The sequence below is a fragment of the Gymnogyps californianus genome, chromosome 1, assembly GCF_018139145.2.
Source record: "Gymnogyps californianus isolate 813 chromosome 1, ASM1813914v2, whole genome shotgun sequence".
Lineage (NCBI taxonomy): Eukaryota > Metazoa > Chordata > Aves > Accipitriformes > Cathartidae > Gymnogyps > Gymnogyps californianus.
In genome coordinates, this window is record NC_059471.1 from 57,664,875 (window position 1) to 57,686,400 (window position 21,526).

At 41.2% G+C, this 21,526-nt stretch overlaps 1 protein-coding gene across 1 annotated transcript in view; it reads left to right on the forward strand.

Annotated features, from left to right (window-relative positions):
• The first annotated feature begins 207 nt into the window (after positions 1–207).
• Positions 208–21,526, forward strand: part of HS6ST3 (heparan sulfate 6-O-sulfotransferase 3) — a 311,337-nt gene continuing 290,018 nt past the window's right edge. Inside the window, exon 1 of the mRNA XM_050909643.1 lies at positions 208–785. Within this exon, the coding sequence (XP_050765600.1) occupies positions 208–785 (578 nt within the window). The remainder of the gene's footprint in view (positions 786–21,526) is intronic.

The following is a 21,526-nucleotide window of genomic DNA, read 5'->3' on the forward strand; positions in this document are numbered from 1 at the left end:
CGGGCGCGGGATGGCCGCCTCGGGCGGGCTGGAGCGCGGCGCGCTGGGCTGAGCGGAGCGGAGCGGAGCGAGCCGCGGCCGCCTGCGAGGACCATGCCGTCGGGAAGGGAGCCGGGCGCCCCTCGGCTGCGGGATCAGACCGGGGCGGCCGCCCCGGCAGCGCCCGGCAGCGCCTAAGCCCGCGCCGCGCTGCCCCCGCGCCTCGCCATGGACGAGCGCTTCAACAGGTGGCTGCTGCCGCCGCTGCTGGCGCTGCTCTTCTTGCTCATCGTCTACCAGTACGTGTCGCCCGCCTGCCCCGGCGCCGCCTGCCCCCGCCGCCCGCCGGCCTCCGCCGCCCGCCGCGGGGGGGGCCCGGCGGAGCGGGAGGAGGAGGAGGCGGCGGCAGCGGGCGCCGCGGAGGAGGAGGAGGCGGAGGCGGCGGCGGCGGCGGCGCTGCCGCGGCTGGTGGCCAAGTTCCCGTTCGCGCGGGGGGAGCTGTGTCGGCGGGTGCGGTTCGACATGCGGGGCCGCGACGTGATCGTCTTCCTCCACATCCAGAAGACGGGCGGCACCACCTTCGGGCGGCACCTGGTGCGCAACATCCGCCTGGAGCAGCCCTGCTACTGCCGGGCCGGGCAGAAGAAGTGCGCCTGCCACCGCCCGGGCGGCGACAAGGACACCTGGCTCTTCTCCCGCTTCTCCACCGGCTGGAGCTGCGGGCTGCACGCCGACTGGACCGAGCTCACCAGCTGCGTGCCCGCCGCCATGGAGCGCCGCGGATGCGCCGGCAACCGCACCCTCAGGTCAGTGCCGGCCGCGGGGGGCGGCGGCTGCCCTCTGCCCGCCGCCCCGGGGGGACGTGAGGTGGCGGGGAAGCCCGCCCGGGGCGGCCGCAGCGCGGCGGCGGGTACCGGCCCACGCGTGCTCGAAGGTCTCGCTGTGGGGCTTGATTCCCACCCGCTCGAAATCTGATCCCACCTTTCCCAGCGCGGGGGAAAGGCTCCCTGTAAGTGGGTCCCGCTCTCCGGCAATTTGGCGAGACTTGTCCGCTGCCGTCGTCATTAAGAAGCAAACGGGAAAAAAAAAAAAAAAAAAAAAGGCTTATCTCCCAGAGGAGGTTCTAGTTTGGGCTGTTTCCCTCCCTGTTTGTTACCTGTAATGCATTCGCTTCGCCTCAAATTTGTGCTGATTCCACGTAGCGCGTGTGCAGCTGCCTTTTGTACAGGTTAGCGCGAGAGTAACTACTCGTTTTTATGCAAGTTTCTCCTATCTGTTTGTCCTTTTGAAACTTGTTTTTAACGAAACGCTACGCTCTTCTGCGTAAGAAGAGTGCCTCTGCAGAATCTGCTGGATCGCTGCAGCTGCTCAATGGTGTAACTGGTGGAGTTTGAAGTATCCAGAAGCCCTTAAACTCTCTTTCCCGTGTTTCTTGTTGGCAGATAGACTGGTTCTCTGCTTCCCATTGTGTACTGATCGCTCGCTATATGTGCGAGCTGAAAGTCAGGAGACGGTATGTGCTAGGCTCTGTGCAGGGAACGCAGTACTAGCAAAAAAGCACACCGTTAATGTTCTTTTTATGATCTGATGACAGTGGAAAACTTCTGAATTTTGTGTGCGTGTTGCCTCTCTGCATGTTATCTTGTATTGTGCTTTTGTTGGGTCTTACAAAAGGTCTTGTCTGTTTTAAAATGGAAAAATTGTCAGATGGGTAATCTCAATACGAGATAGCTCTAGGTGATTCAGTAATTTTTGGACTTTGTTCTGATTTATTTACCATTAAATCAGATTTTCAGGCTAATACTAGATCTTGTCTTTACTTGTATGAGAGATTTTGATCATGCTTAGTAAGAAGTTATGAGCTGAATTCTCTCTTAAACCTTTGCACTGTAATGATTGTAACTTCAACATCTGTAAAATATTTAGGAAAAATACCTTTTTTTTTTTTAGTTATATAGTTTTCCAGATAACTTATGTGCTTTCATTTTACTATCCATCTTAATTTTATGAGTCTGCAAACTTTAAATTTTCAGTAGGACCACTCACACACTGTGTTTTGTGTCTTGTCATTTAAAAACACCTATAGTCCATGATATACATGGACTCATTTTCACAGGGCCTATTCATCAAGACAATAGAGTTGATTGTTGTTGTTGTTGAACAATTTGAAGATTATTTGATGTGAACATCAAAGGCCCTCCCATACGGCAAAGCTAGTCACATTTGGCGTGACTCCAGTCAGGATAATTTGAATTTGTTGTTGATGGTTGTGGATTTGGACTGTACCTGGAGAATACTGTTCAGGTAATTCGTACAATTTTGTGAAAGATGTTTAGCTGAAGGTAAAGTGTATGTATTTGTATGCTAATGGAAGAGAAATGCGGTGAATGTCTTCAAGGACAAAATAACTTGGTGGTAACTATATAGCTTTAAGGAATATTCAGTAAACTTGTAATGTAAACCGGGGAGGGGAGGAGGAAGAGTAATACTTGTAGAAATGTCTGAAAAGAAATAATCTGCCTCTGAAGTCCTCTTTTCCTCTCTCATGGAGAATATTAGTGGGTAAATAACTGAGTGTTAAATTGAATTGCAGAGATTGCAGACAGGCAGTAAAATTGGAGTAGTGGCTTCAGTACTTTTAAATAAAAACATGATTATATTAAGTAAATTTAAAACTTTGAGTTGAATTACAAAGCAGGTCATAGTGGTTATTTGGTGGATAATTAGTAATTATTTTGATTGAAGAAAGACATGTAGTGACATTTCACCATTATAGCTGAAGAGTGTTTTCTTAAATTTTTTTTGTTTAGTTAGTGAATGATTTTGTTAGTGTGACATCACACTTCTTGATTCATCTTTATGTAAGTGAGGAAAGTGCTGTAAGTAATTATTTGTTGCATCGTTCTAACACTCGTTCCTTCTTATTATATCCTGTGCTGAGTGGACACCTTTTCATTTTTCCCTTTGTTTTTTCTTCATAATCATGTAGCTTGACTTAAGTTTTTCAAGGAGCTGTAAAATGAATCAGATAACCCCAAAGTACGGATTGTCTCTGCTGTGAATGTCTTTGCTCCTGGTAAAGTTGGAATCAAGCATAAAATACTTTGCTGGAGGACTGTACTATTAGAGGCAAGGATCTAAGTCTTTTTTTAATGTCTGAACGGAGAATTGAGAATGAGGAGACTATATGCCTAAAATAGGCAAGAAACTAGCATATGAGTCTAATGTAAAGCATACTGATTATTTTTAAGTCATCCTTTAACGCTTCTGAATGTATTTAAGGCATTAGACTTCCTTGAATAGCTCAAGTTTTCTCTTCTACTTTCCAGCAATAGAGTCAGAAGATTAGGCTAAATTGGTTAAATATCTGACCATGAATTTTCTTTGTGGCTAGGAGGGCAGCAGGACAAACCATATTATGAATTTGGTACCAAGGTGTTTGATCTTTTGTGCCATTTATTTGATGCAGTGAGGATGATGTTAAGTGTATTTCAGATTTTTTTGTTTGTTTGTTTCTCATTGTAGCAGGGTGTTAATATAATCTGTTCTTTCAGATCTCTATATATGTAGCCTATCTTTTGCTACATAGAGGGAGTAAGGGATTCAGAGCGTAAATCTCCACATTCTGAAAATTTGCTTCTTTGCAGGCTGGTATAACATAAGTAAACATAAGTGTAACATAACAGAAGTGTAACATAAGTAAAAATTAAACAAGTGGCTCTCAGAAGTATTTTCTTTGCTATTTTGTTATGAGTAAGTTAAAGTCCTACCTTTTAAAGCAGGTCTTAAGAAGAGTTCATAAAGAAACTATAATTAGAATTCATTGGGGAGGGGGCTAGGTGGTAGGGAAGGGAGGGAGACTATGATGGTCCTAAGGGTCTTAGAAAGTGTGTGAAGCACTACCTCACCTCACCCTGGGTTCTTTGTCTTTCATGAGCAGTGTGTTTAAAGATGTTTTACTTCTGAAATCTCATCAGGGTTTTGAAGAGACTTTATTTCAGCTTTTCCTGTTTCTGATGTTGGCATTTTGAGCTCTCAGGTCCCAAGAAGGAACACAGGGCAGAAATTGCTGCTGTGCCCCAGCAATTTGAACTTTTTTAAGCCCAAGCATCAGCTCTAATTTTGATGTCACTGGACCTTTACCTCTGCGTGACTTAATGGTATGAAGTGTTCTGTGCCCTGGTCCCAGCTTAGGTACTTCAGTATTGAAAGTTGTTTGTTGTCAATGTATTGAATGCTATTGTGAAGTTGTAGAACTATCTTTTTTGTTGAGAATCAAAGTTATTCTTTTGAATGACATTACTTTAAAAAAAACCCCAACAACTTTAGACTTTATTTCTTCAAACATTTGCATATGTTTTAATTTTCAGGATGTGAGATGTTCTGCTGAAATACCCGCTTAAGTGTTTACAGAGCCAGGCTATTAGTTTTTCATACTAATGTGTAGCTTTCAGTTTTACAGAAGTTGCTGTCTGGATAGTGAGGATATTGAGAAGGGTATGCAGCTGATGCAGTTTTAAATTAAATTCTAATTAGCATAGTTTTCAGCTCAACATTGCAAATAATTAGTATTATTAAAGCAGTGGGACTTTTTCCATGAAGATGCTGTTAGGTTCACATGGAAGTTCTTACACCAGTAGCATAGCCCCCCATACAACTAACAGGAGAGTTATTGCTATGCATTGTGTCTACGACGACTGGCATGGAATTCTTTTTTTTTTTTTTTTTTAAGGAACAGACTTTTGTGTATTTGCTTTGCCCTCTCTGGAAGTCATTGAAGTTGATGATGCTTGTGTTTAGCTCTACCTCTGGAACTTGGCTTTCCTTCAGAGATGCCGAGAAGCTGAGACTATGGAGCCTTAGCCAACATTGCTTGAGGAAAGAAAGGGAAGAGAAATGTTGTTAGATGTCTAACCTGGGGTGCCAGGGAAGAGCTGGTCTCAAGTCTGAGTGAGTGATGTTAGGCTGCCTCTGTAGACAGTGGGGAGAAACGGAATAATACAGGCAGTCCTTTGGAGGGTCTAAGACATGTCTGAGACCTGCTGTATTGTCTTCTGGAGGGGCAGTTCTCTTCACTGATTACAAGGGAAGACCAGAATGACTAATTGGGACTTGATGTCTAAGACTAGATGAGAAGAATTCCACATCTAATGTTGCAGAGGCATTGTCCAAAGTGATTGTCTGCCTCTGTTAGGTTACCAGGTAAAACTTGATGTGTGAAGTAGGGCTTGCTTTGCCTCTCTACTCTATGTATGAGGAATTGAGAGGGGACCTTGGAAGTCCTAATCAAGGCACATTTTCTCCCTTGCTGGTGTGCCTGCAATATCATTAATAATTATTCATTATTATTTATTACAAGTTTAATTAAACTAGGAAAGTAATCTTTTAAACTACACACTTGAAAGAACACTGCATTGAAAGTGTTGTCTAATTTTCTTATGTGAAACAGTGAAATCAGTCTAATTCTGTAAACCCCATGAGCTTTATTATCAGTGCAGTTTAGTCTTCGAAACTATTGATTTTCGTTAATTTGCTTCCATTATACTCTCCATTTCCTCATGTCTGTTTAACTTACTGTGTTCTCCATTATTCCATGGGAGTATAAATCAGCAGTAAACCCATGAGTCATGGAATTGGGAGAGTTGAATAGAAACTATTAGTAGGATTCCTTTTTCTTCTTACGCTGTCCTTTATTTGACTATTGAGTGTTTTTTAAAGCTCTAGGAATAACAGAGCATAAGATGGACTCTGTTCTTTGCAGCCATGGTAACTATGATCATCATAAAAATGTAAGAGCGTTAATTGAAAATTAAGACTACGCTGAAGATAGTGGCTAGAAGAGAATAAAAGTCACAAAAGTTTAAACTGAAAAAAGCACAAATTCTCTACCATACCTTGGTATCTTCTACTGAAATGAATGTTAGAGCCAGTAAGCTCTATACAGTGGTTTTTTTAATAAATGTAAGGAACAACAAGGATTAAACAATTTCCTGAGGTCCTGCTACCGACAGTGTGGGCTTTTTCCTTCCTTAACTGTCTCCAGTGTTGGATGCTTTAAAAGAACCTTGGTAATCTGCTCAAGGGTTTCATTGTCCTCGCTGTTGGAAAGTGGTGTTGTTTCTCCCCAGTGTTTAGTGTGAATCTTATTAACTTCAGTTTTAAGCCCATTGCATCTTCTGTCTTTTGAGAAACTGAGAACAAACTGATTCCCTTTTCTCTGCAGTAGCCTACTAGGTACTTTGGTTCTTAGGAAGCCCTCTTTCAACCTCTCCTTCTTAAAAAGTAACCAAATCCAGCTCATTCTGTATTTATTTTAGGCCATTCTTAATGTTCCTCCTCTTTGTGTCAGTTTTCTTGAAATGTGATGCTTCAGTGGGGGTACAGTATTTCATCTATAAGTGTAGTACAAAGTGGAGCAAAAAAGATTGCTTTGCTTATTCTGAAAGTTGTGCTTGTGGTTGTACACTTCAGTGATGTTTGCCTATTTTGCAGTTGCCTGACACTGTTCAGCTTGGGATTTAGACACTATTCATTTTCTTAAAGACTACTACTTATATTTCCCATTGTCTTTTTATACGAGTTTTGTGCTTATTCCCACTGGATTTCATTCCTCGTCAGTCAGTTTCTTTAATTTGTAAAATTGATTTAAATTTTAATTTTGTCCTTCCTAGCTTTTCATCATTGGCATATTTAATAAATGTGTTTTGTATTCAGCATCCATATTGTTGTTGCAAACATTGAATAGCATGAAATCGCTTTGTAATAAACCTTTTGTTTGCTATAACTCTCAGAATTGCTTTCCAAGGAGTTCTGCCCCTGCCACATTGTATTTTTTTCTAGACTGTGTTTTTTCTGGCTTATGACACCAATTGGAAATGTTGTCTAAAGTCATACTTAATTATTTTTTTTTAAAAAGCATTTCCTTCCTACTGTTCCTATTCGAAGTCAATTACTGTATTTTAGAGGGAAATGAGACTGATTTGATCCAACTTGATTGAGAGAATAATGCTGTCTGCTAATCTTTTCGTCTATGCGTTTAAAGATAACTTGTCTTAGAACTTGTGGCAACAACTAGCAACTCTCCTTAACTACTTTTTGCACTGTACTTGTCTCCTGTGAGGTTTCCCCCTCCCAGAGTAGCAGACAAATGATTGATGGGGACAGAACTTTTCAGCATCAGGGTTGTCACAGCTCTGGAAGACTTTTGACCCCGGAAGTCTTGTCTTCAGACTTTTGAAGCTGCTGCAATGAACCTCAGCAGGTTGCCTACAAAATTACTAGAACTCATGTTTACTGTTAATTGCTAGTATTGATAAAACAGTGGTCAGCACTAATTCAATCAGGAATTGATTGTTCTTATTCACCCATCATTGTAATTTACAGGTAACTGTGAAACTTAGTAAGTTTTTAGACAAGGAGGTGCATGTTATGAAAATGATCACCTGAGCAGCAGTTCTTCTAGTTGTCTGGAAGAGAACTTAGTGATTTACCCAGGCAAACTTGCTTGCTCCTTTCATGCAGACCTTGCAGCGTCCTTTTTAATCTAGCTTAATGTATCATGTAGGGGTGGGTTTTTGGCTTCTTCTGGTGTTTCATTCTGGAAAACAGGCTGTCTTAATAAGATTTTATTTGAAGTGAAGGAACTGTTCTCTTCTTTGTGCAGGAGACAGGCAGAGAAACCCTGGGGGAGAAAAGAGAGTGGAAGTGTCAGTAGCATTCCCTAGGGCTGTACAGTGTTATAAGACATAGCAGCTGTTGTAACTCTCTTGTGTTATTAAGATGCTTTTTAATTTCTATTAACTAGCTGCCTAATTTAGAGGAATTTCCAATCCTCTTGAATAGGATATCGCTTAAATTCTTACGTAGCTTTGGGGTATGTATCGGTTTGAGGTGGAATGGGAAAAGTTGCTGTGTGAGTGGGAAAAGTTGCTGTGTAATGCCATTACACTGATAGAGATTAAATCTGTAGACCCAGCCAGTGGGAAAAATAGGGATCAAATTGTGAGCTTACTCTTGATTTTTTTTTTTTTGAGAACTCTCTGTGGAGGAAGAAAAAAATCTCTGCCAGCTCAGCTCTAGTGATGACAAAGAAGCTCAATGGAAAGTGTAGAGAGCTGGTTGAACTGAATGATTTCTCCCTTCAGGTGTGTTGGCAGTTTTCATGTGTTGCCTTCTAAGTCAGCAAGAGTAAAGCATTTCCTCCCAGAGTTTGGTGCAGCCATGGTAGTAATTGAGCTAATAACATAAAGGCTCTACTGCTCTCTGTGCAGAATGAGACCCAATGAAAGCAAGGGAACCTGCATTTCTTTAATGTATTTAGTATTGCATTCAACTTGCTGCCTGTTCTCTGGAAGTATTTATAACCCAAACCTCTAGTGCTAAACTACATTGGATGTCTTAATGTTCCTGGTTGCCTTAGAAGGTAACTTAAAGTCCCTTCAAAGTTCTGTTCTTGCTGAACAAGGTTTTCAATCACTGTATAGGAGGCTGATTGTATGAATTAAGGGTCTAGTTTGGACTGCTGTTATGATAAAATGATTCAGCCTTGAAAGAACTACTAATTTAGGGGGAAAAAATTAACAACAACTATTTGGGGATTTTGTTCAAGATGGCGTGGATCTTCTTTCAGAAGAAATTCTAGAGTGGCAAAATCAATAACTCTTGAAGTACTTGTGGTCTGTTACATTATCAGTGCTTGAGATCTCAATGTGTATTGACTAAAAAAGTATAAAATGGGTTCTTGTAAGGGTAGGACCTTTTATCTTCAAGTTCTGAGGACTTTGGTTCTGCTATGAAGCTTACTGTTAGGTGGCCTCATGTATACTTCTACAAAGACCTGGAGTTTGGCCCACAGCTTAGTCATCTTAGGAAAAAAAGGGGGGGGGGGATTGGCTTTTAATTAATGGTTTAAACTTAATGTCTTAAACCGCTTCTTTTCTTTAAAAGTTAGCAATCTGTTAGAAAATGGTTGACGTAAAGTGGATTTCAGACATATTAGAAGTGTTGCATTAATACAGTTATGTCAGTTGTGAAAGTGTATTAATGCAGGTTGAAGTGTGGCTCTGAGTGTCTACAAACTGATAAGAGATGCCAAACACACTGGGTTAGTAGTGGGGAAGCTTTGAATGCCATATGAAGAATAATGTTGGGATGGGGAAAGCAATGACCAGATGCAACTTCAATTTCCAAAGTCAAAATAATGAAGGATTGATGAAACAAACCATGATATTCGTAATTGACTTGAGAGTATACTTCCCAGTTCTGTGAAGTAACTTGACGTTGATGAGAAGGCTGGCCACGTGGTTCCTGGTGCTGTTTGGTACTGGAAGGTAATGGCCCCTTCAGGATATTAGAGTATGTGGAGGAGCTGACCTCTCTGAGACCAGTTACTTTCTGCAAACAAGTAAACTTGAAAGTGAGATGAGTGAAAGAAGGAGGCATACTTCACAAAACACTAATAAAAAATATCAGTTTTTTCAGATTCTCATCTAAAGTCTAACAATGTCAATGGAAAGAGCTTGCTGACTTACAGATTTCCATTTGTAAGACTTGGGCACATTATGCTTTTAAATGTATGTTAAATGAAATTTTAGAGGTAGTAATGTAGGAAAAAGCTGCTTTTTTTTTTCTTTAACCAAGTAGCCTATTTCTAACTTGTTTTTTGAGCTGGCTTTTGTTTAAGTAGCAAATGCATTTGTATCTCAGTGTTTGTGTATTTTCACACTTGAAAGTAGCTACTTGCAATTTTTGACTTTATTTCCATGTGTCTTTGCACACAGGCTATGGCTGAGAGCGTGGGGGTGGGTGGAATAGCAACTGTTGGTGTTTGCTTGAGGAACTCCTCAGAGTAAGAGGGGAAAGAAGAGAGGCAGCGTAGGAATAAGCTGTGAGCCCAAAATGAGAGCAAAGTCTGAAGACAGCAGAAGAGAGCAGGGAGCAGAAATAAAGCTACAGTCTTGTGAGGTGAAGGAAGGATCAAAATTATGCAATTTGAAAGTTCATTTTTTTCCAAATAAAATTTGGTTTAGGGTTTAAAGCTCTCCATATGTTCTTTTATACTTGCTGGAAGAGAAAGATGTGGACATAAGGAGAAGCTTCAAGTACTAGCTGGTTTGAGCTCCTGTCCTACATAGGTCTCTTCTTTTTTTGGCATAGGTTTCTCAAGTCAGATAAGTGTTGTAATAAGAGACCTAAATGTTAAATTAAGCATCTTCAGCTCCTACACTGTAAATCCCCAGTAGCACAGTTGTCATGTAATATTTTCATCCTTTAACTAGACCTTAATTTTTAGTGATGGGAGTAGGACCATTATTTTCCAAGAAGCTTCAAATGTGAGTGATGAATAACTTCTATAACTGCAAAAACTTTATGTTTTCATGCCAGAAAAGCCTCTGTCAGGCTAAAGCTGTATCCTTTCTGTTGCTGACTTAACAAGGTTCAGATGAGAAGAGTAACTTTATGAAATATTTTATGTTGTTCTCTACTACTAGTCATTTGGATTTATTATAGAATCATGTAGGTAGGAAGGGATCTCTGGCAGTCATTTAGCTCAAACCCCTGCTCAAGTGGCAGTCTAACTAGAGCAGGTTGCTCTGGGCTTTGCCCAGAAATTCTGAGTAACTCCAAGGATGGAGATGCCACGGTGCCCCTGAGCAACCTCTTCCAGTGTTTGACCACTCTCATGGGAAAAGAGGTTTTCTTCTCATCTAGCTGAAATTTCCCATTTTCCAACTTGTGTTCGTTTCTTCTGTCTTATCGCTGTGTGCATCCAAAAAGAGTCTGGTTACAACTTCTCTACACACTCCCACGTGAAAATTGAACAGAGTAATAAGGTCTACCTGGTTGCCGCCTTGTCCCCAGGCTGGACAAACCTAGCTCACTTGGCCACGCCTTATGTGTCATATGTCCCAGCCCCTTGATCATCTTGGCAGCCCTCCGCTGACAGTCCCCATTATACCAAGGTCTGTCTTTTACTGGTGAGTCCAAAACTGGACACATCACTCCAGATGCTGTCTCACCAGTGCTAAATGGGGGAGTGAGGGGAAATCACTTCCCACAACCTGCTGGCTAGTTTTTGCTAACATAGCCTGATACTTGGTTAGCCTGCTTCACTTGCAAAGGGCGCATTGTTGGCCGTTATTCAACACAGTGTCCACCAGGAACCCCAGATCCTTTTTTGCAGAGCAGAACACTTCCAGGGAGAGGGCATCCACAACTTCTCTGGGCAACCTGTTCCAGTGTCTCACCTGTTCAGTGTGTCACCACCCTCACAGTAAGCCACTTGTCATGGTTGATTTTCATGAGGTTCCCCTCAATACAGTTCTCTTGCCTCTTGAGGTTGCTCTGAATAGAAGCACTGCTCTCTGGAGTATTGATCTCTCTCTCCAATTTGGGGTTGTCCATGAACCCGCTGAGACCAGACTGTCCCATCATCCAGGTCATTAATACAGACCTTTAAACAGCATTGGCATCACTGTCAGTTCTTGAGTGACACCGCAAGTAATCAGCCAGCAGCTGGATCTTGTACTACTGCTCACCCCCACTTGCAGCCCAGTACTCCATCTCACTATATTGCCCTGTCACCTAGTCCCTATCTCACCGGTGTGGCTCAAATGACACTATGGGAGACCACGTCGAAGTCCTTGCTGAGGTCAATGTGAACAACATCCACTGCTCCAGGGAAACTTGCTCAATCACCTTCCCAGGGATGGAGGTGAGACTGACCAGTCTGTAGCTCCTTGAATCCTTCTTCTTGAAGGTAAGTGTGAGGTTTGCTTTTTATTTATGGACAATGGGGAGAAAAATTACAATGGAGAAGATGCTGCAACAAGCTGATGTAGATATTTTAACTACTCCCTGTTCCTCAATTTAAGAATTCCTTGAACAGGATCAGAAGCTATAATTATTAAATAAAGGAAGGATAGATGCAATGATTTTTTCACTGTGTGCATTATTTTAGTTTGTCGCAGGAAAAAACTTATTACCAGCAATAGCTTTTTAAATGTGTTATGATATGTCCGTGACATCCAATGTAAAGGTGGCCTCAAGCATGTGTCATAAATATGTTCCTCTGTACATTTCTTTTAAGACTGGGGTGGTATGCTTCTCTGGTGCCAGGGAGGGTCCACTTTTTCTTATTAAGCTGAGCTTAGTAGATAAAATAGAACTTGAATAGTAATTCAGTAAATAAGAGGTGATCACATAGTTGTTTTTGTTGTTGTTGTTAATACTTGGACTCCTAGTGTTCTGTGAGATTTATACAGGTTCAGGGTATGTTGAGTCAAGCATTTCCATTCAAATTATTTTTATCCCGAAACCTAACACTTCTATAGTTTTCCATATTCACATTGCAGACAGTGTTCTTCAGAGCTCTTTAACTTCCATCTACAGTGATAACTTAATTTAACTGTGAACAGTTTAATAATAGTGTAGAACCTTAATTGTCATGTGTTAACATGAAATAACTTCCCAGAGTTTACAATGAAAATGTTTTGCCTTTCTTTTTCGTATTCCAAAGTTGAGTTATTGGACTGAATTTTCAGTATTGGTAAGATTCTTTTGTGCAAGATTCAAAACTTCTGTATAAAATCTTCTGTAGGCAAATACAGAATCCACAAAAGAAGAATAAGTATACTGGCAAAGAACTGGTGTTTATACATTTACATTTTGTTTAAGTGGACTATAAATGCTTAAAAACACTAAGTAGGAAAAATTCAGAAAATATGATCTTCAAAACTCTTTAATCAGTCTACTCACTAAGCTACTGGAGAGAAACCTCAAATAATTAGTTTGTGTGTGCATGTATTTTTTACTACTTAACTTTTTTTTTTGTGAAGAAAAGGTTTAAAGTCCCTGTTTAAAGACTTGTGTCACAAACTTCAGCTCAACTGTGTTAAAGTGGTTGTGCCTTTTTTGACAAGCTTTTAAAACCTGAAAATGCCCATTGAAATGTTTTCCTCCAAATAGAGAATTTAGCTGCCTAAATGAAAGGAATAACTGAAAACAGCTTTTCCTAAAAAGCCCAGGTCCTCTGTAACACATTACCTTCTTCAGCACAGTCTTTGTTTTGATCTCCAGTCTCCTGCATCCATTGTCCAAAGCTGGCGTGTCAACAAGAATGTAAATATATGTTGGGTTTTGCAGCACTGTCTCTGACATCTGCAGATTATTTCGTATTGGTGAATATCTCTCTTCATTTTGATTAAATTGCCAGATATCTGACAATGGGATAAAGAATCCCGTTGTGATACGGGTCAGTAGCAGGCATCTAAACGGCTGCTGGGCATTGCTATAGAGTAATAGTAAAATTGATGGACTGCATCTGACTAACAGATTGACTGGGAAGCTTAAGTGTGGCCACACAGACTGTAGCTTTGATTAGGAGAGCAGTGGGAATGGTAGATGTTTATCATTCTTGTTTCATGCTCTGCTACTTGTATTTCAGTCCATTATGAGGTAGTTCCAAAGAAAATATTAAAAATAAACCCAAACAAAACATAAAAATCAAGTGAATTAGGAAGTATTCATAGCAAGAAGGTCATTGTAGTTGCATTGATATTTTAAATAAAATTACAAGTTGTGTATCATTTCAGGAGCTAGATTTGGTACTATATGACTAGAGGATTTTCACTTTGTGCCATATGTATAGATAACAGAAGAGCTTAAAAGGACATGTGGAAGAAGGAAAGTTTCTCTTCCGCAATCATGTTTTCTGTTTTTTCTCTCCTATTTCTTGTGTTATCCAGGTTACATCCTACACTTCTGATTTACCTTCTTGTCAGCCTGAGGTTGCCCATTCTCCCACATCACTGTCCTTCCTATCTTGCCAGCTCTTTTGCTTTTGTTTTACATGTTTTTCCTGTGTGAGTTGCATCCCCTTTGCATTGTACCTACTTGCTTTGTGTATGGAATGAGCTGGTTGGAGTAGTGCTCATCTCTGCTCGGCTTGTTTGGCAAGCTGCAGGCTTGAATTGTTTGGCTCTGTTGAGCTTGTCTGCCCTGCTGAGGTTCAAAGGGGCTTTTGGATTTTTAGCTGTTTGGCCTTGCAAGGGCTAACAGAAGTGACTACTTTAATCTGTCCTAAATTCTTTATTGTTCCCTCTGTTCCTAGCAGTACACAAAAACTGATAAGGAAAAATAACTGTTCTCGTCCCCTGTCTTTTCAGGTAGGGGGAAAGAAAAGATGCATTTCTATGTAACTCCTCTGTGTTTCTATCTGCTCCCTTAAGCTGCTGCTCAGAGGGCTTTTATAATTGCTTCCCTTTGATTTGTATTCAGTTTCTCCTAGGATAAAGTATTAAACAATTGCAAGTTGTCTCTATAGCACATGCCTCAGTCTTTTGCTTTTATAATGTCATGGAGAAGAAGGTATTTAAGATCAGTGTTGACAGAGTTGGCAGAAAAATGTCTTGCTTTACCATCAGCTGTCGGTCGGCAGTACTGAAACCTAGCTCTACAGTGTGAGCCACCAGTTTCATCCTGAGGCAGGGAGGAGGGGAGTCCCTTCCCAGGAGGTGAAGGAAGATGGATAGGTCCTGGCTTTGTCCCCCTGCCACAGAGGGTAAGAAGGAAGGTTGCTAATGCTTCTGTAACCTGGGGAAAAAAGGTGATGGTTTGATGGAACTAGAAAGGTATGAAGTGAAGAGGAGAATTTAGGTACAAGTAGGGGGGGAGATACTCCTGGGGTACACAGAGGGAAAAGTGATAGAAGCAATAAGCAAGGAGATCCAAATGGAACATCTGTTTGCATCAAAACACAGGAATGCACGTAGCTCTATCAAGTCAATTTTCAGCAGGTGTTTTGGCTCTGCAGTGGCTTATTCAATCTCAGTAGTCAAATTTTAATTTCTTTTAAATTTTTGAGAGCTAATTTTAAGCCGTTAGCTTATGCTTTCTTGTTGTCTTTTAATAGAGATGTGTTTGCTTTCAGCTTCTTGAATTCACATCTAGTATCTGAATTCTAATTTTTTTTCTCTGTGATCATGGGTTAGAAATTAAGAGAAACAGCAGCTCATGAAAAATGATAAATGTCTAATTCCAGGACCTGAAGTCCCATGAGCAATGTGGTGTATAAATGCCCAGAAGCTGACTTTATTATGTGGTTGTTCTCCTCCTCTTCTTTCTCTTTCAAACTCTTTCATTCTTTTCTTGCCTCTTAGTTGTATTGCTCCCTAGTCAGCCTGGTGCCTGCATGGTAGTGGCAGTGGCTGCAGCAGTGATTGATGTGGAGACTAAATTGCTAGACACAGTTAGTGAGTATTTCATGGAGCAGTTAGTCCACAAACCTGAAGATGGAGAAGCAGTTTTTTATGATGTTTTGACCAGTGTGTGCAGGATCTGGTTCAAACTGTTACTGTGAAACAGTTGTTCTGTAAAATGTATTTAAATCTCTTGCAGGATCAAACACTTCTACCTCTGAAAATCCCCTGCTTTGGGGGTTTTGTTTTTTAGAGAAAACTACTTAAAATGAAAAAGCATATTGCAGACAATTTATAAAAGTAAAATCCTTGCGAGTGGCATGGGAGCTACTTGAAGATGCCATGTGGGAGTCTTGGAGAAAATGCATGCACCCATCAAAGATTGTAAGTCCAGAAAGAAACTGGCATGGCATAGCTAAACAGCAGGGTAAGAGAGGTAGTTACACAAAGCAGCTTTCACCATTTTTTAAAAGGTCAAGTTTTGTCTGCAAGAGCAAAGTACAAAGGTTCATAAATTCTGGCAGGATAAGGTAAAAATGCAGTACAGCTAAGAAAGATGTTTGAGGAACAATTTGCAGAAGATATAAAATTAATCTCTTTGAAACACGCTGGGAATGAGAAGCCCGTTAGAGAATGCGTAGGGCTAATAGATGATCTCTCCTTCTATCCTCTGATTGGAAATAAAGCTCTATCAAAAAAAAGCTATTGTTTTACCTCTTACATCTGTGTTCATGTTTGAGCTTTGAAGAAGTTCTGATCTGGAACCTTTCATTATGGAGGATGTATCAAAGGATCTCTTTTCAAATTGAAGTGCTGGTAGAAGCAGTTATGGAACAAGTTAAAAAAAAAGGGGGGGGGGGGAGGAAGGCATAAACCAGGTGGTATTTAAAGGTGCCAGTTGCCAGAACTAGATGGTATTTAAAGGAGCTCAGGAATTAAACAACCAAACTACTAAATGTAGATGTGATCTCCTGCTTAAAACTTGGTATTTGGAAAATTTGAAAGTAATTTTTAAAAAGACCTCTACTACTTACCAGTAAGCTTAACATCTGCAATGGGAAAACTAGCAGAAACTATTACAGGGAGTAGAATTAGTGGGTAGTTACCTAATACAACACAGTGGGAGGTCCATGTGGCTTTCCCAATAGGAAATCATGCCTGAATGATCTTGTAGGGTTCTGGAAAGGAGTCAAAAACCACGTTCACAAGGAAAATCTGGTGGTTGTAGTCTGCTTGGGTTGCCAAGGGCGTTCAACAAGGCTTTCTATCAAAAGCTCTGTGGGAACCTAAGCTGCTATCAAATGCAAAGAAAGGTCATGTCATGGGTGAAGAAATATTCTTCCTATGTTTTGTTTTTAATATGTTCATTTTTTTATTTTCTAAAATGCTGACAAATAAAGGTAAAGGGATATCGTCTGGAAAGAAGATGAATACTGAGATAATGATACTATGAATTGTGAAGAAAAAGCTGACTGTGAGGGCTTGCAGGAAGACTTTTTTAGGTAAGTAAGTGCTAAAATGACAGTTGGCTTTCTTTGTTGGTAAACTTATAGTGATGCATACAAACTATCCTAGTTTTACTTGTACAGTATGGGCTCTGAGATGACATTATACTCCTCTTCAAGAAGTGCAGTAAGGAGGACTTCAGGAGCTACAGGCTGGTTGGTTTCACCTCCATCCCTGGGGAGGTGATTGAGCAAATTTCCCTGGAAGCCATTTCCAGCTGCATGAAGAATCGGAAGGGGACTGGCAACAGCCAGCACAAAGCTACGAGGGGCAAACCATGCCTGACCAACACAATTACCTTCCATGATGAGAGGATTGGCCATGCAGACAAAGAAAGAGCAGTGGATGTTGTTCGCGTTGACCTTAGCAAGGACTTTGCCGTGCTCTCCCACAGTGTTATTTGAGGCACACTGGCGAGACATGGACTAGGTGACGGGGTGCTATAGTGAGCTGCCTATTGGGCTGCAAGTGGGGGTGAGGAGTGGTACAAAATCCAGCTGGTGGCTGGTTACTTGTGGTGTTACTCAAGAACTGGCAGTGATGCCAATGCTGTTTAAAGGTCTGTATTAGTGACCTGGATGATGGGACAGAGTCTGGTCTCAGCAGGTTCATGGGTGGCCCCAAATTGGGGATAAGAGTCGATTTCCAAGTAGGAGTGTGTAGACAATCAGAACCAGACTCTTTGGATGCATACTGTGATAGGACAGGAGGAAACGAACACAAGTTGGAAAAAGGGAAATTTCAGCTAGATGAGAAGAAAACCTCTTTTCCCATGAGGGTGGTCAAACACTGGAAGAGGTTGCTCAGGGGCACCGTGGCATCTCCATCCTTGGAGTTACTCAGAATTTCTGGGAAAAGCCCAGAGCAACCTGCTCTAGTTAGACTGCCACTTGAGCAGGGGTTTGAGCTAAATGACTGCCAGAGGTCTCTCCTAACCTTAATTACTTTATTAATCTGATGCTTAACGTTCAGGGAAAGGCAGGAATGGCTTTTTGACTGGGTAGGATAAAGACTGCTGGGAGCTGAGGGAGCTAGAATTGTTTTATGTAAATTGTAGGTCACATGGAGCAGATAACCAAGGAGTGTCAGATAAATGGCAAAGTATCAGGCTCAAAGTAAGAGGAGGTGATCCTTCCCTCTGTGGATGCTAAAAGGTAATCTGGATTCAAATAACAGTAGTACACCTGCAAAGAAGTTGGTCAACAGCCTTTAAATACACCATTTCGGGAAGTCTCCAAGCTACAAATTTTTCAAAGATGGATGAGTCCTTAGGGTAAACTAGATGTTGTCCTTGTTGGTTAAGTTTCCTATTAATCAGCACTTGCTTGTCAGAAGCAAGGATACTGGACCTTTGGTCTGGGCCAGTATGTCTGTTGGAGGTTTGCCAATTGCAGTCACTCAATGGAGGCAAGGCTGCTACAGCTCTATGTCCCCAGGTCCAACCAATAGCGAGGCTGAGCATGTATTCCCAGTAGGCACCTGCACAAATACGTGTATGTAATATATGCATGGCCAGTCACAGAATGCAGTGCAGACAGACAGCACAGCACTCATGCAAACATACACAGTACCAATGACCTTATCCTGTTCCCCTCTCTAGTTGATCATGATGAAAGTCCATTAGTGGGAAATGTATATACACAACATGGATCCCTCCAGTAGTTGGCCTTAGGCACTGTCAGTCCCAGAGCTGGCCACTGGATTCCCAGTCTCCCCAGCTGCTGGTAGCTCTGTGTGTGAGCCCCTGAGGCCTACAGCCATGTGTCAGTTGTTGGTACAGACCCACCTGCATACACCAACACAGACACACACCTCCCAGTTGACCTCCAGACCTCGTGGTCTCTCCAGTAGTTGGCCTGGACCTCCTGGCCCCTCTGGTAGCCAACTCTTCCAGTTGTCTCAGACACACACATACATAAAAATGTGTCTCTCGGTTGACCACCAGACTCTATAGTCTCTCTAGCATTTAGTCTAGCTGGACCTCCTGGTCCCTCCAGCAGCCAGCTCCTTTAGTTGTCTTGCTCACAGAGAAACACCCTAGACTTATGGCTGCTTTAATACCTGGCTCCCCAGTCACTTAACCTACTCGTTGGCTAGTTTGTCTTGATACTCACTAGTGATCGCACACTGACATATGTATCCTTGCTCACTCCAGTTGCTGACACCACAGGCACATGGGCCCTGTGACCCATGGTGTTGCTCTAGTTCCTGAATGAGGATTGATTCTTCCCGTATCATCTGAGATACAAGCTGGCTAGTAGTGCATGTGAAAGTGCTTTTAAGTACAGTGTTGCTTTTCAGTGGGCTGTCTGCAAATTCAAAGGCTACAGATGATAAAACTGGTAACCGTATCTATCTTTCCATAATTTTTTCTGATCTCAGACCTTTTTCTGGTCACAGTCTTGCAAAAGGATTCCAAATAAAGAACTAAAAATTTGTTCTTAGATATTATGATAGACTTTTTTTGCATCAGTAACTCAGGTTTGTGTCTTCTAGAGCTGAAATGCTGTTGTGAGGAGAAGAATCTCTTCAATGAGAAGTTCAGCAGCAGTACCTGTTTATTGAAAAACTATTAGAGTGGGCTTAGTCTTTTCCTTCTGTTTGATTCAGAACAGATTAATGGCCTATGCACTTTTCCAACAATATAATGCTCTCAATTACTGTTGATGCTTTTGTGACTGCATTGCAAAGATGTAACTGCAAGTTGTGTAGAAGTTCATGCTGTAAACTAACTCGCTTTATCTGCTGCTTGTGCAGCAATGGTGGCAAGCCATGGTTCTCAATGAGGCTTTGCAGTGTGGTGCTTTTGCTGGCTGTAAGTTAAATTTTTTTCTCTGAGCTGAATGTGGTTTATCCTGCTACTGTAACTTTAACTCTTTTCTTATTTTGTGGTTGTTATTGGGGTTTTTTGTATTGCTGGTGATAAAGCTGGTGATTGCTTTAATTTAATTAAGTGTCTGTATTATACACTGAAACCAGGATGTTAGACTTGATAGTCCAAAACCTGAGTGAAATTCAGTCTTACAAAATTGAACCTTAGGATGACAAATTAGCAATTCACACAGTCGTTCCTTTCAAAAAACCCCCACCCATTCATATAAAAGAGATGATTTTGACTACTGGTTGATTTTATTTATTTATTTACTCCTTGTGATTTGGAAGAGTGGATGAGGTGTGGAAAAAGGTGACAAATTCAGTTGTGAGAAGATGATCATCAGAGATACCTGGGTTAGAAGAAGTTAGGAAAAAAAACCAGTTAAGGATAACAGCGTGGGTAGAATTATGGAAAACTTTTTAAGACGAGAATTCTGAATTTGATACGGGAGTTAAAGGACTTGGAAGGCATAGAGGTGGTAGCGTGTGGTCAGTATATCTGAAGTTCGTTTTATGAACATGCTTGAGATGAAGTTTAAGGAATGGCTGAGAAAGATGTGTGACTAGTTGAATGGGTGAATGAATAATACATTTTTAATATATACTGGGTTTTTTTCCTTTGTTATTTGGGGTGAAAGTAAAAGGAGGTTTTCTAGGCACCACAAATGAGGAAGCTTACTTCTTGGCTGCAGTAATTCTGCTATGTCAATGGCAAGTTCTGTACCCTGCAGCAATTTGTGATTGATGCAAGGGAAGGGTTACAAATGTGGAATTTAACTGGTATAATATAATTTCATTTTCTCATAGGAACTGGGTCTGATGTTGATGGTCTACACTGAAGGAAGTTCTGTGCTCCTTCCCTGCAAGATCTTTCAAATGCCTCTCAAGTATAGGATGACATGACATCACTAGCCATGTGATAGAGTGATTCATTACTCACTAGCTCATTACAAGTATGCTCTAGGTGTTTTGTGTGGCCAGAGCAAGAAGTAGACAGGCAGAAGAAGTTTTTGAAGTTGACAAACTCCTGGCTTTGCTTAAATGCAGAATGTCTGAGAGGACCCTTGTTTTAGGAGTGTGTGGGGGAGGACTGGTAGAGAAAGAAAAAGGACATGGGGTGCACTGCATTGTAAACGTAAGTGGATTGCAGTGGTGGAATCGGAGCAGATGGGGTAAGGCTGTGGGTGTTGCTGAGAGACTGGGGCCTTTCAGAACTGAAACTGAGTGGGGAGGAGTAGCAGAACGATATGTGTGGCTTGGCAGTGAAGTGGAACAGAGACCGCTGGAGGTTTTAAGAGGAGTTTTGAAAACTGGCTACAATTTTATATATTTATTTTAACAGGCAATTCAATCCAAATTGAACTGCTATCCATAAAACACAGAGGTAGGGTAGAAGCCTATTGCTCTTTCCAGCTTTTAAAACTCACAATAGGTAAGCCTAATGTATTTTTCCTGTCTTCAGAAATAACTCAAATCCTTGAACTCTTAGCAGTTGCCGATCCAAAACTTGTACATTAAGAGAGTCCTTTTAGGACAGTGGTCATTTTGAGAATCATTGATAAACAGTTGATAAATAACAGCAGTGAGATCCTTGTAACTTCTCAGAATAAATGCAAACTCTTGAGGGAAGGAGACAAGAAGTTTCTGCATGCCCTAATTCTATCACACCTTACAGGTACTTGGTTTGTCACATCAGTTTTAAGTTTCTTGGCCATGGATGCCCATATAGCACTCAAACTCAGACTTATGCAGACACTTGCACTGCAATAGAGGGATTATAAATCCATTGAATCAAAATAATCATAATGGAATACAGTAAACTTTGTGTGAAATTTCTGTGAGCTGCATGTATATGCACTTTTAATCCTTTCCATAATGAAAAGGCATTTTTGGCTTGATGAGATGTCGGTATGAAAAGTACTTGCACATAAAAAGATGTGCTTAGATACATCTGCTATGGTAAATCGCAT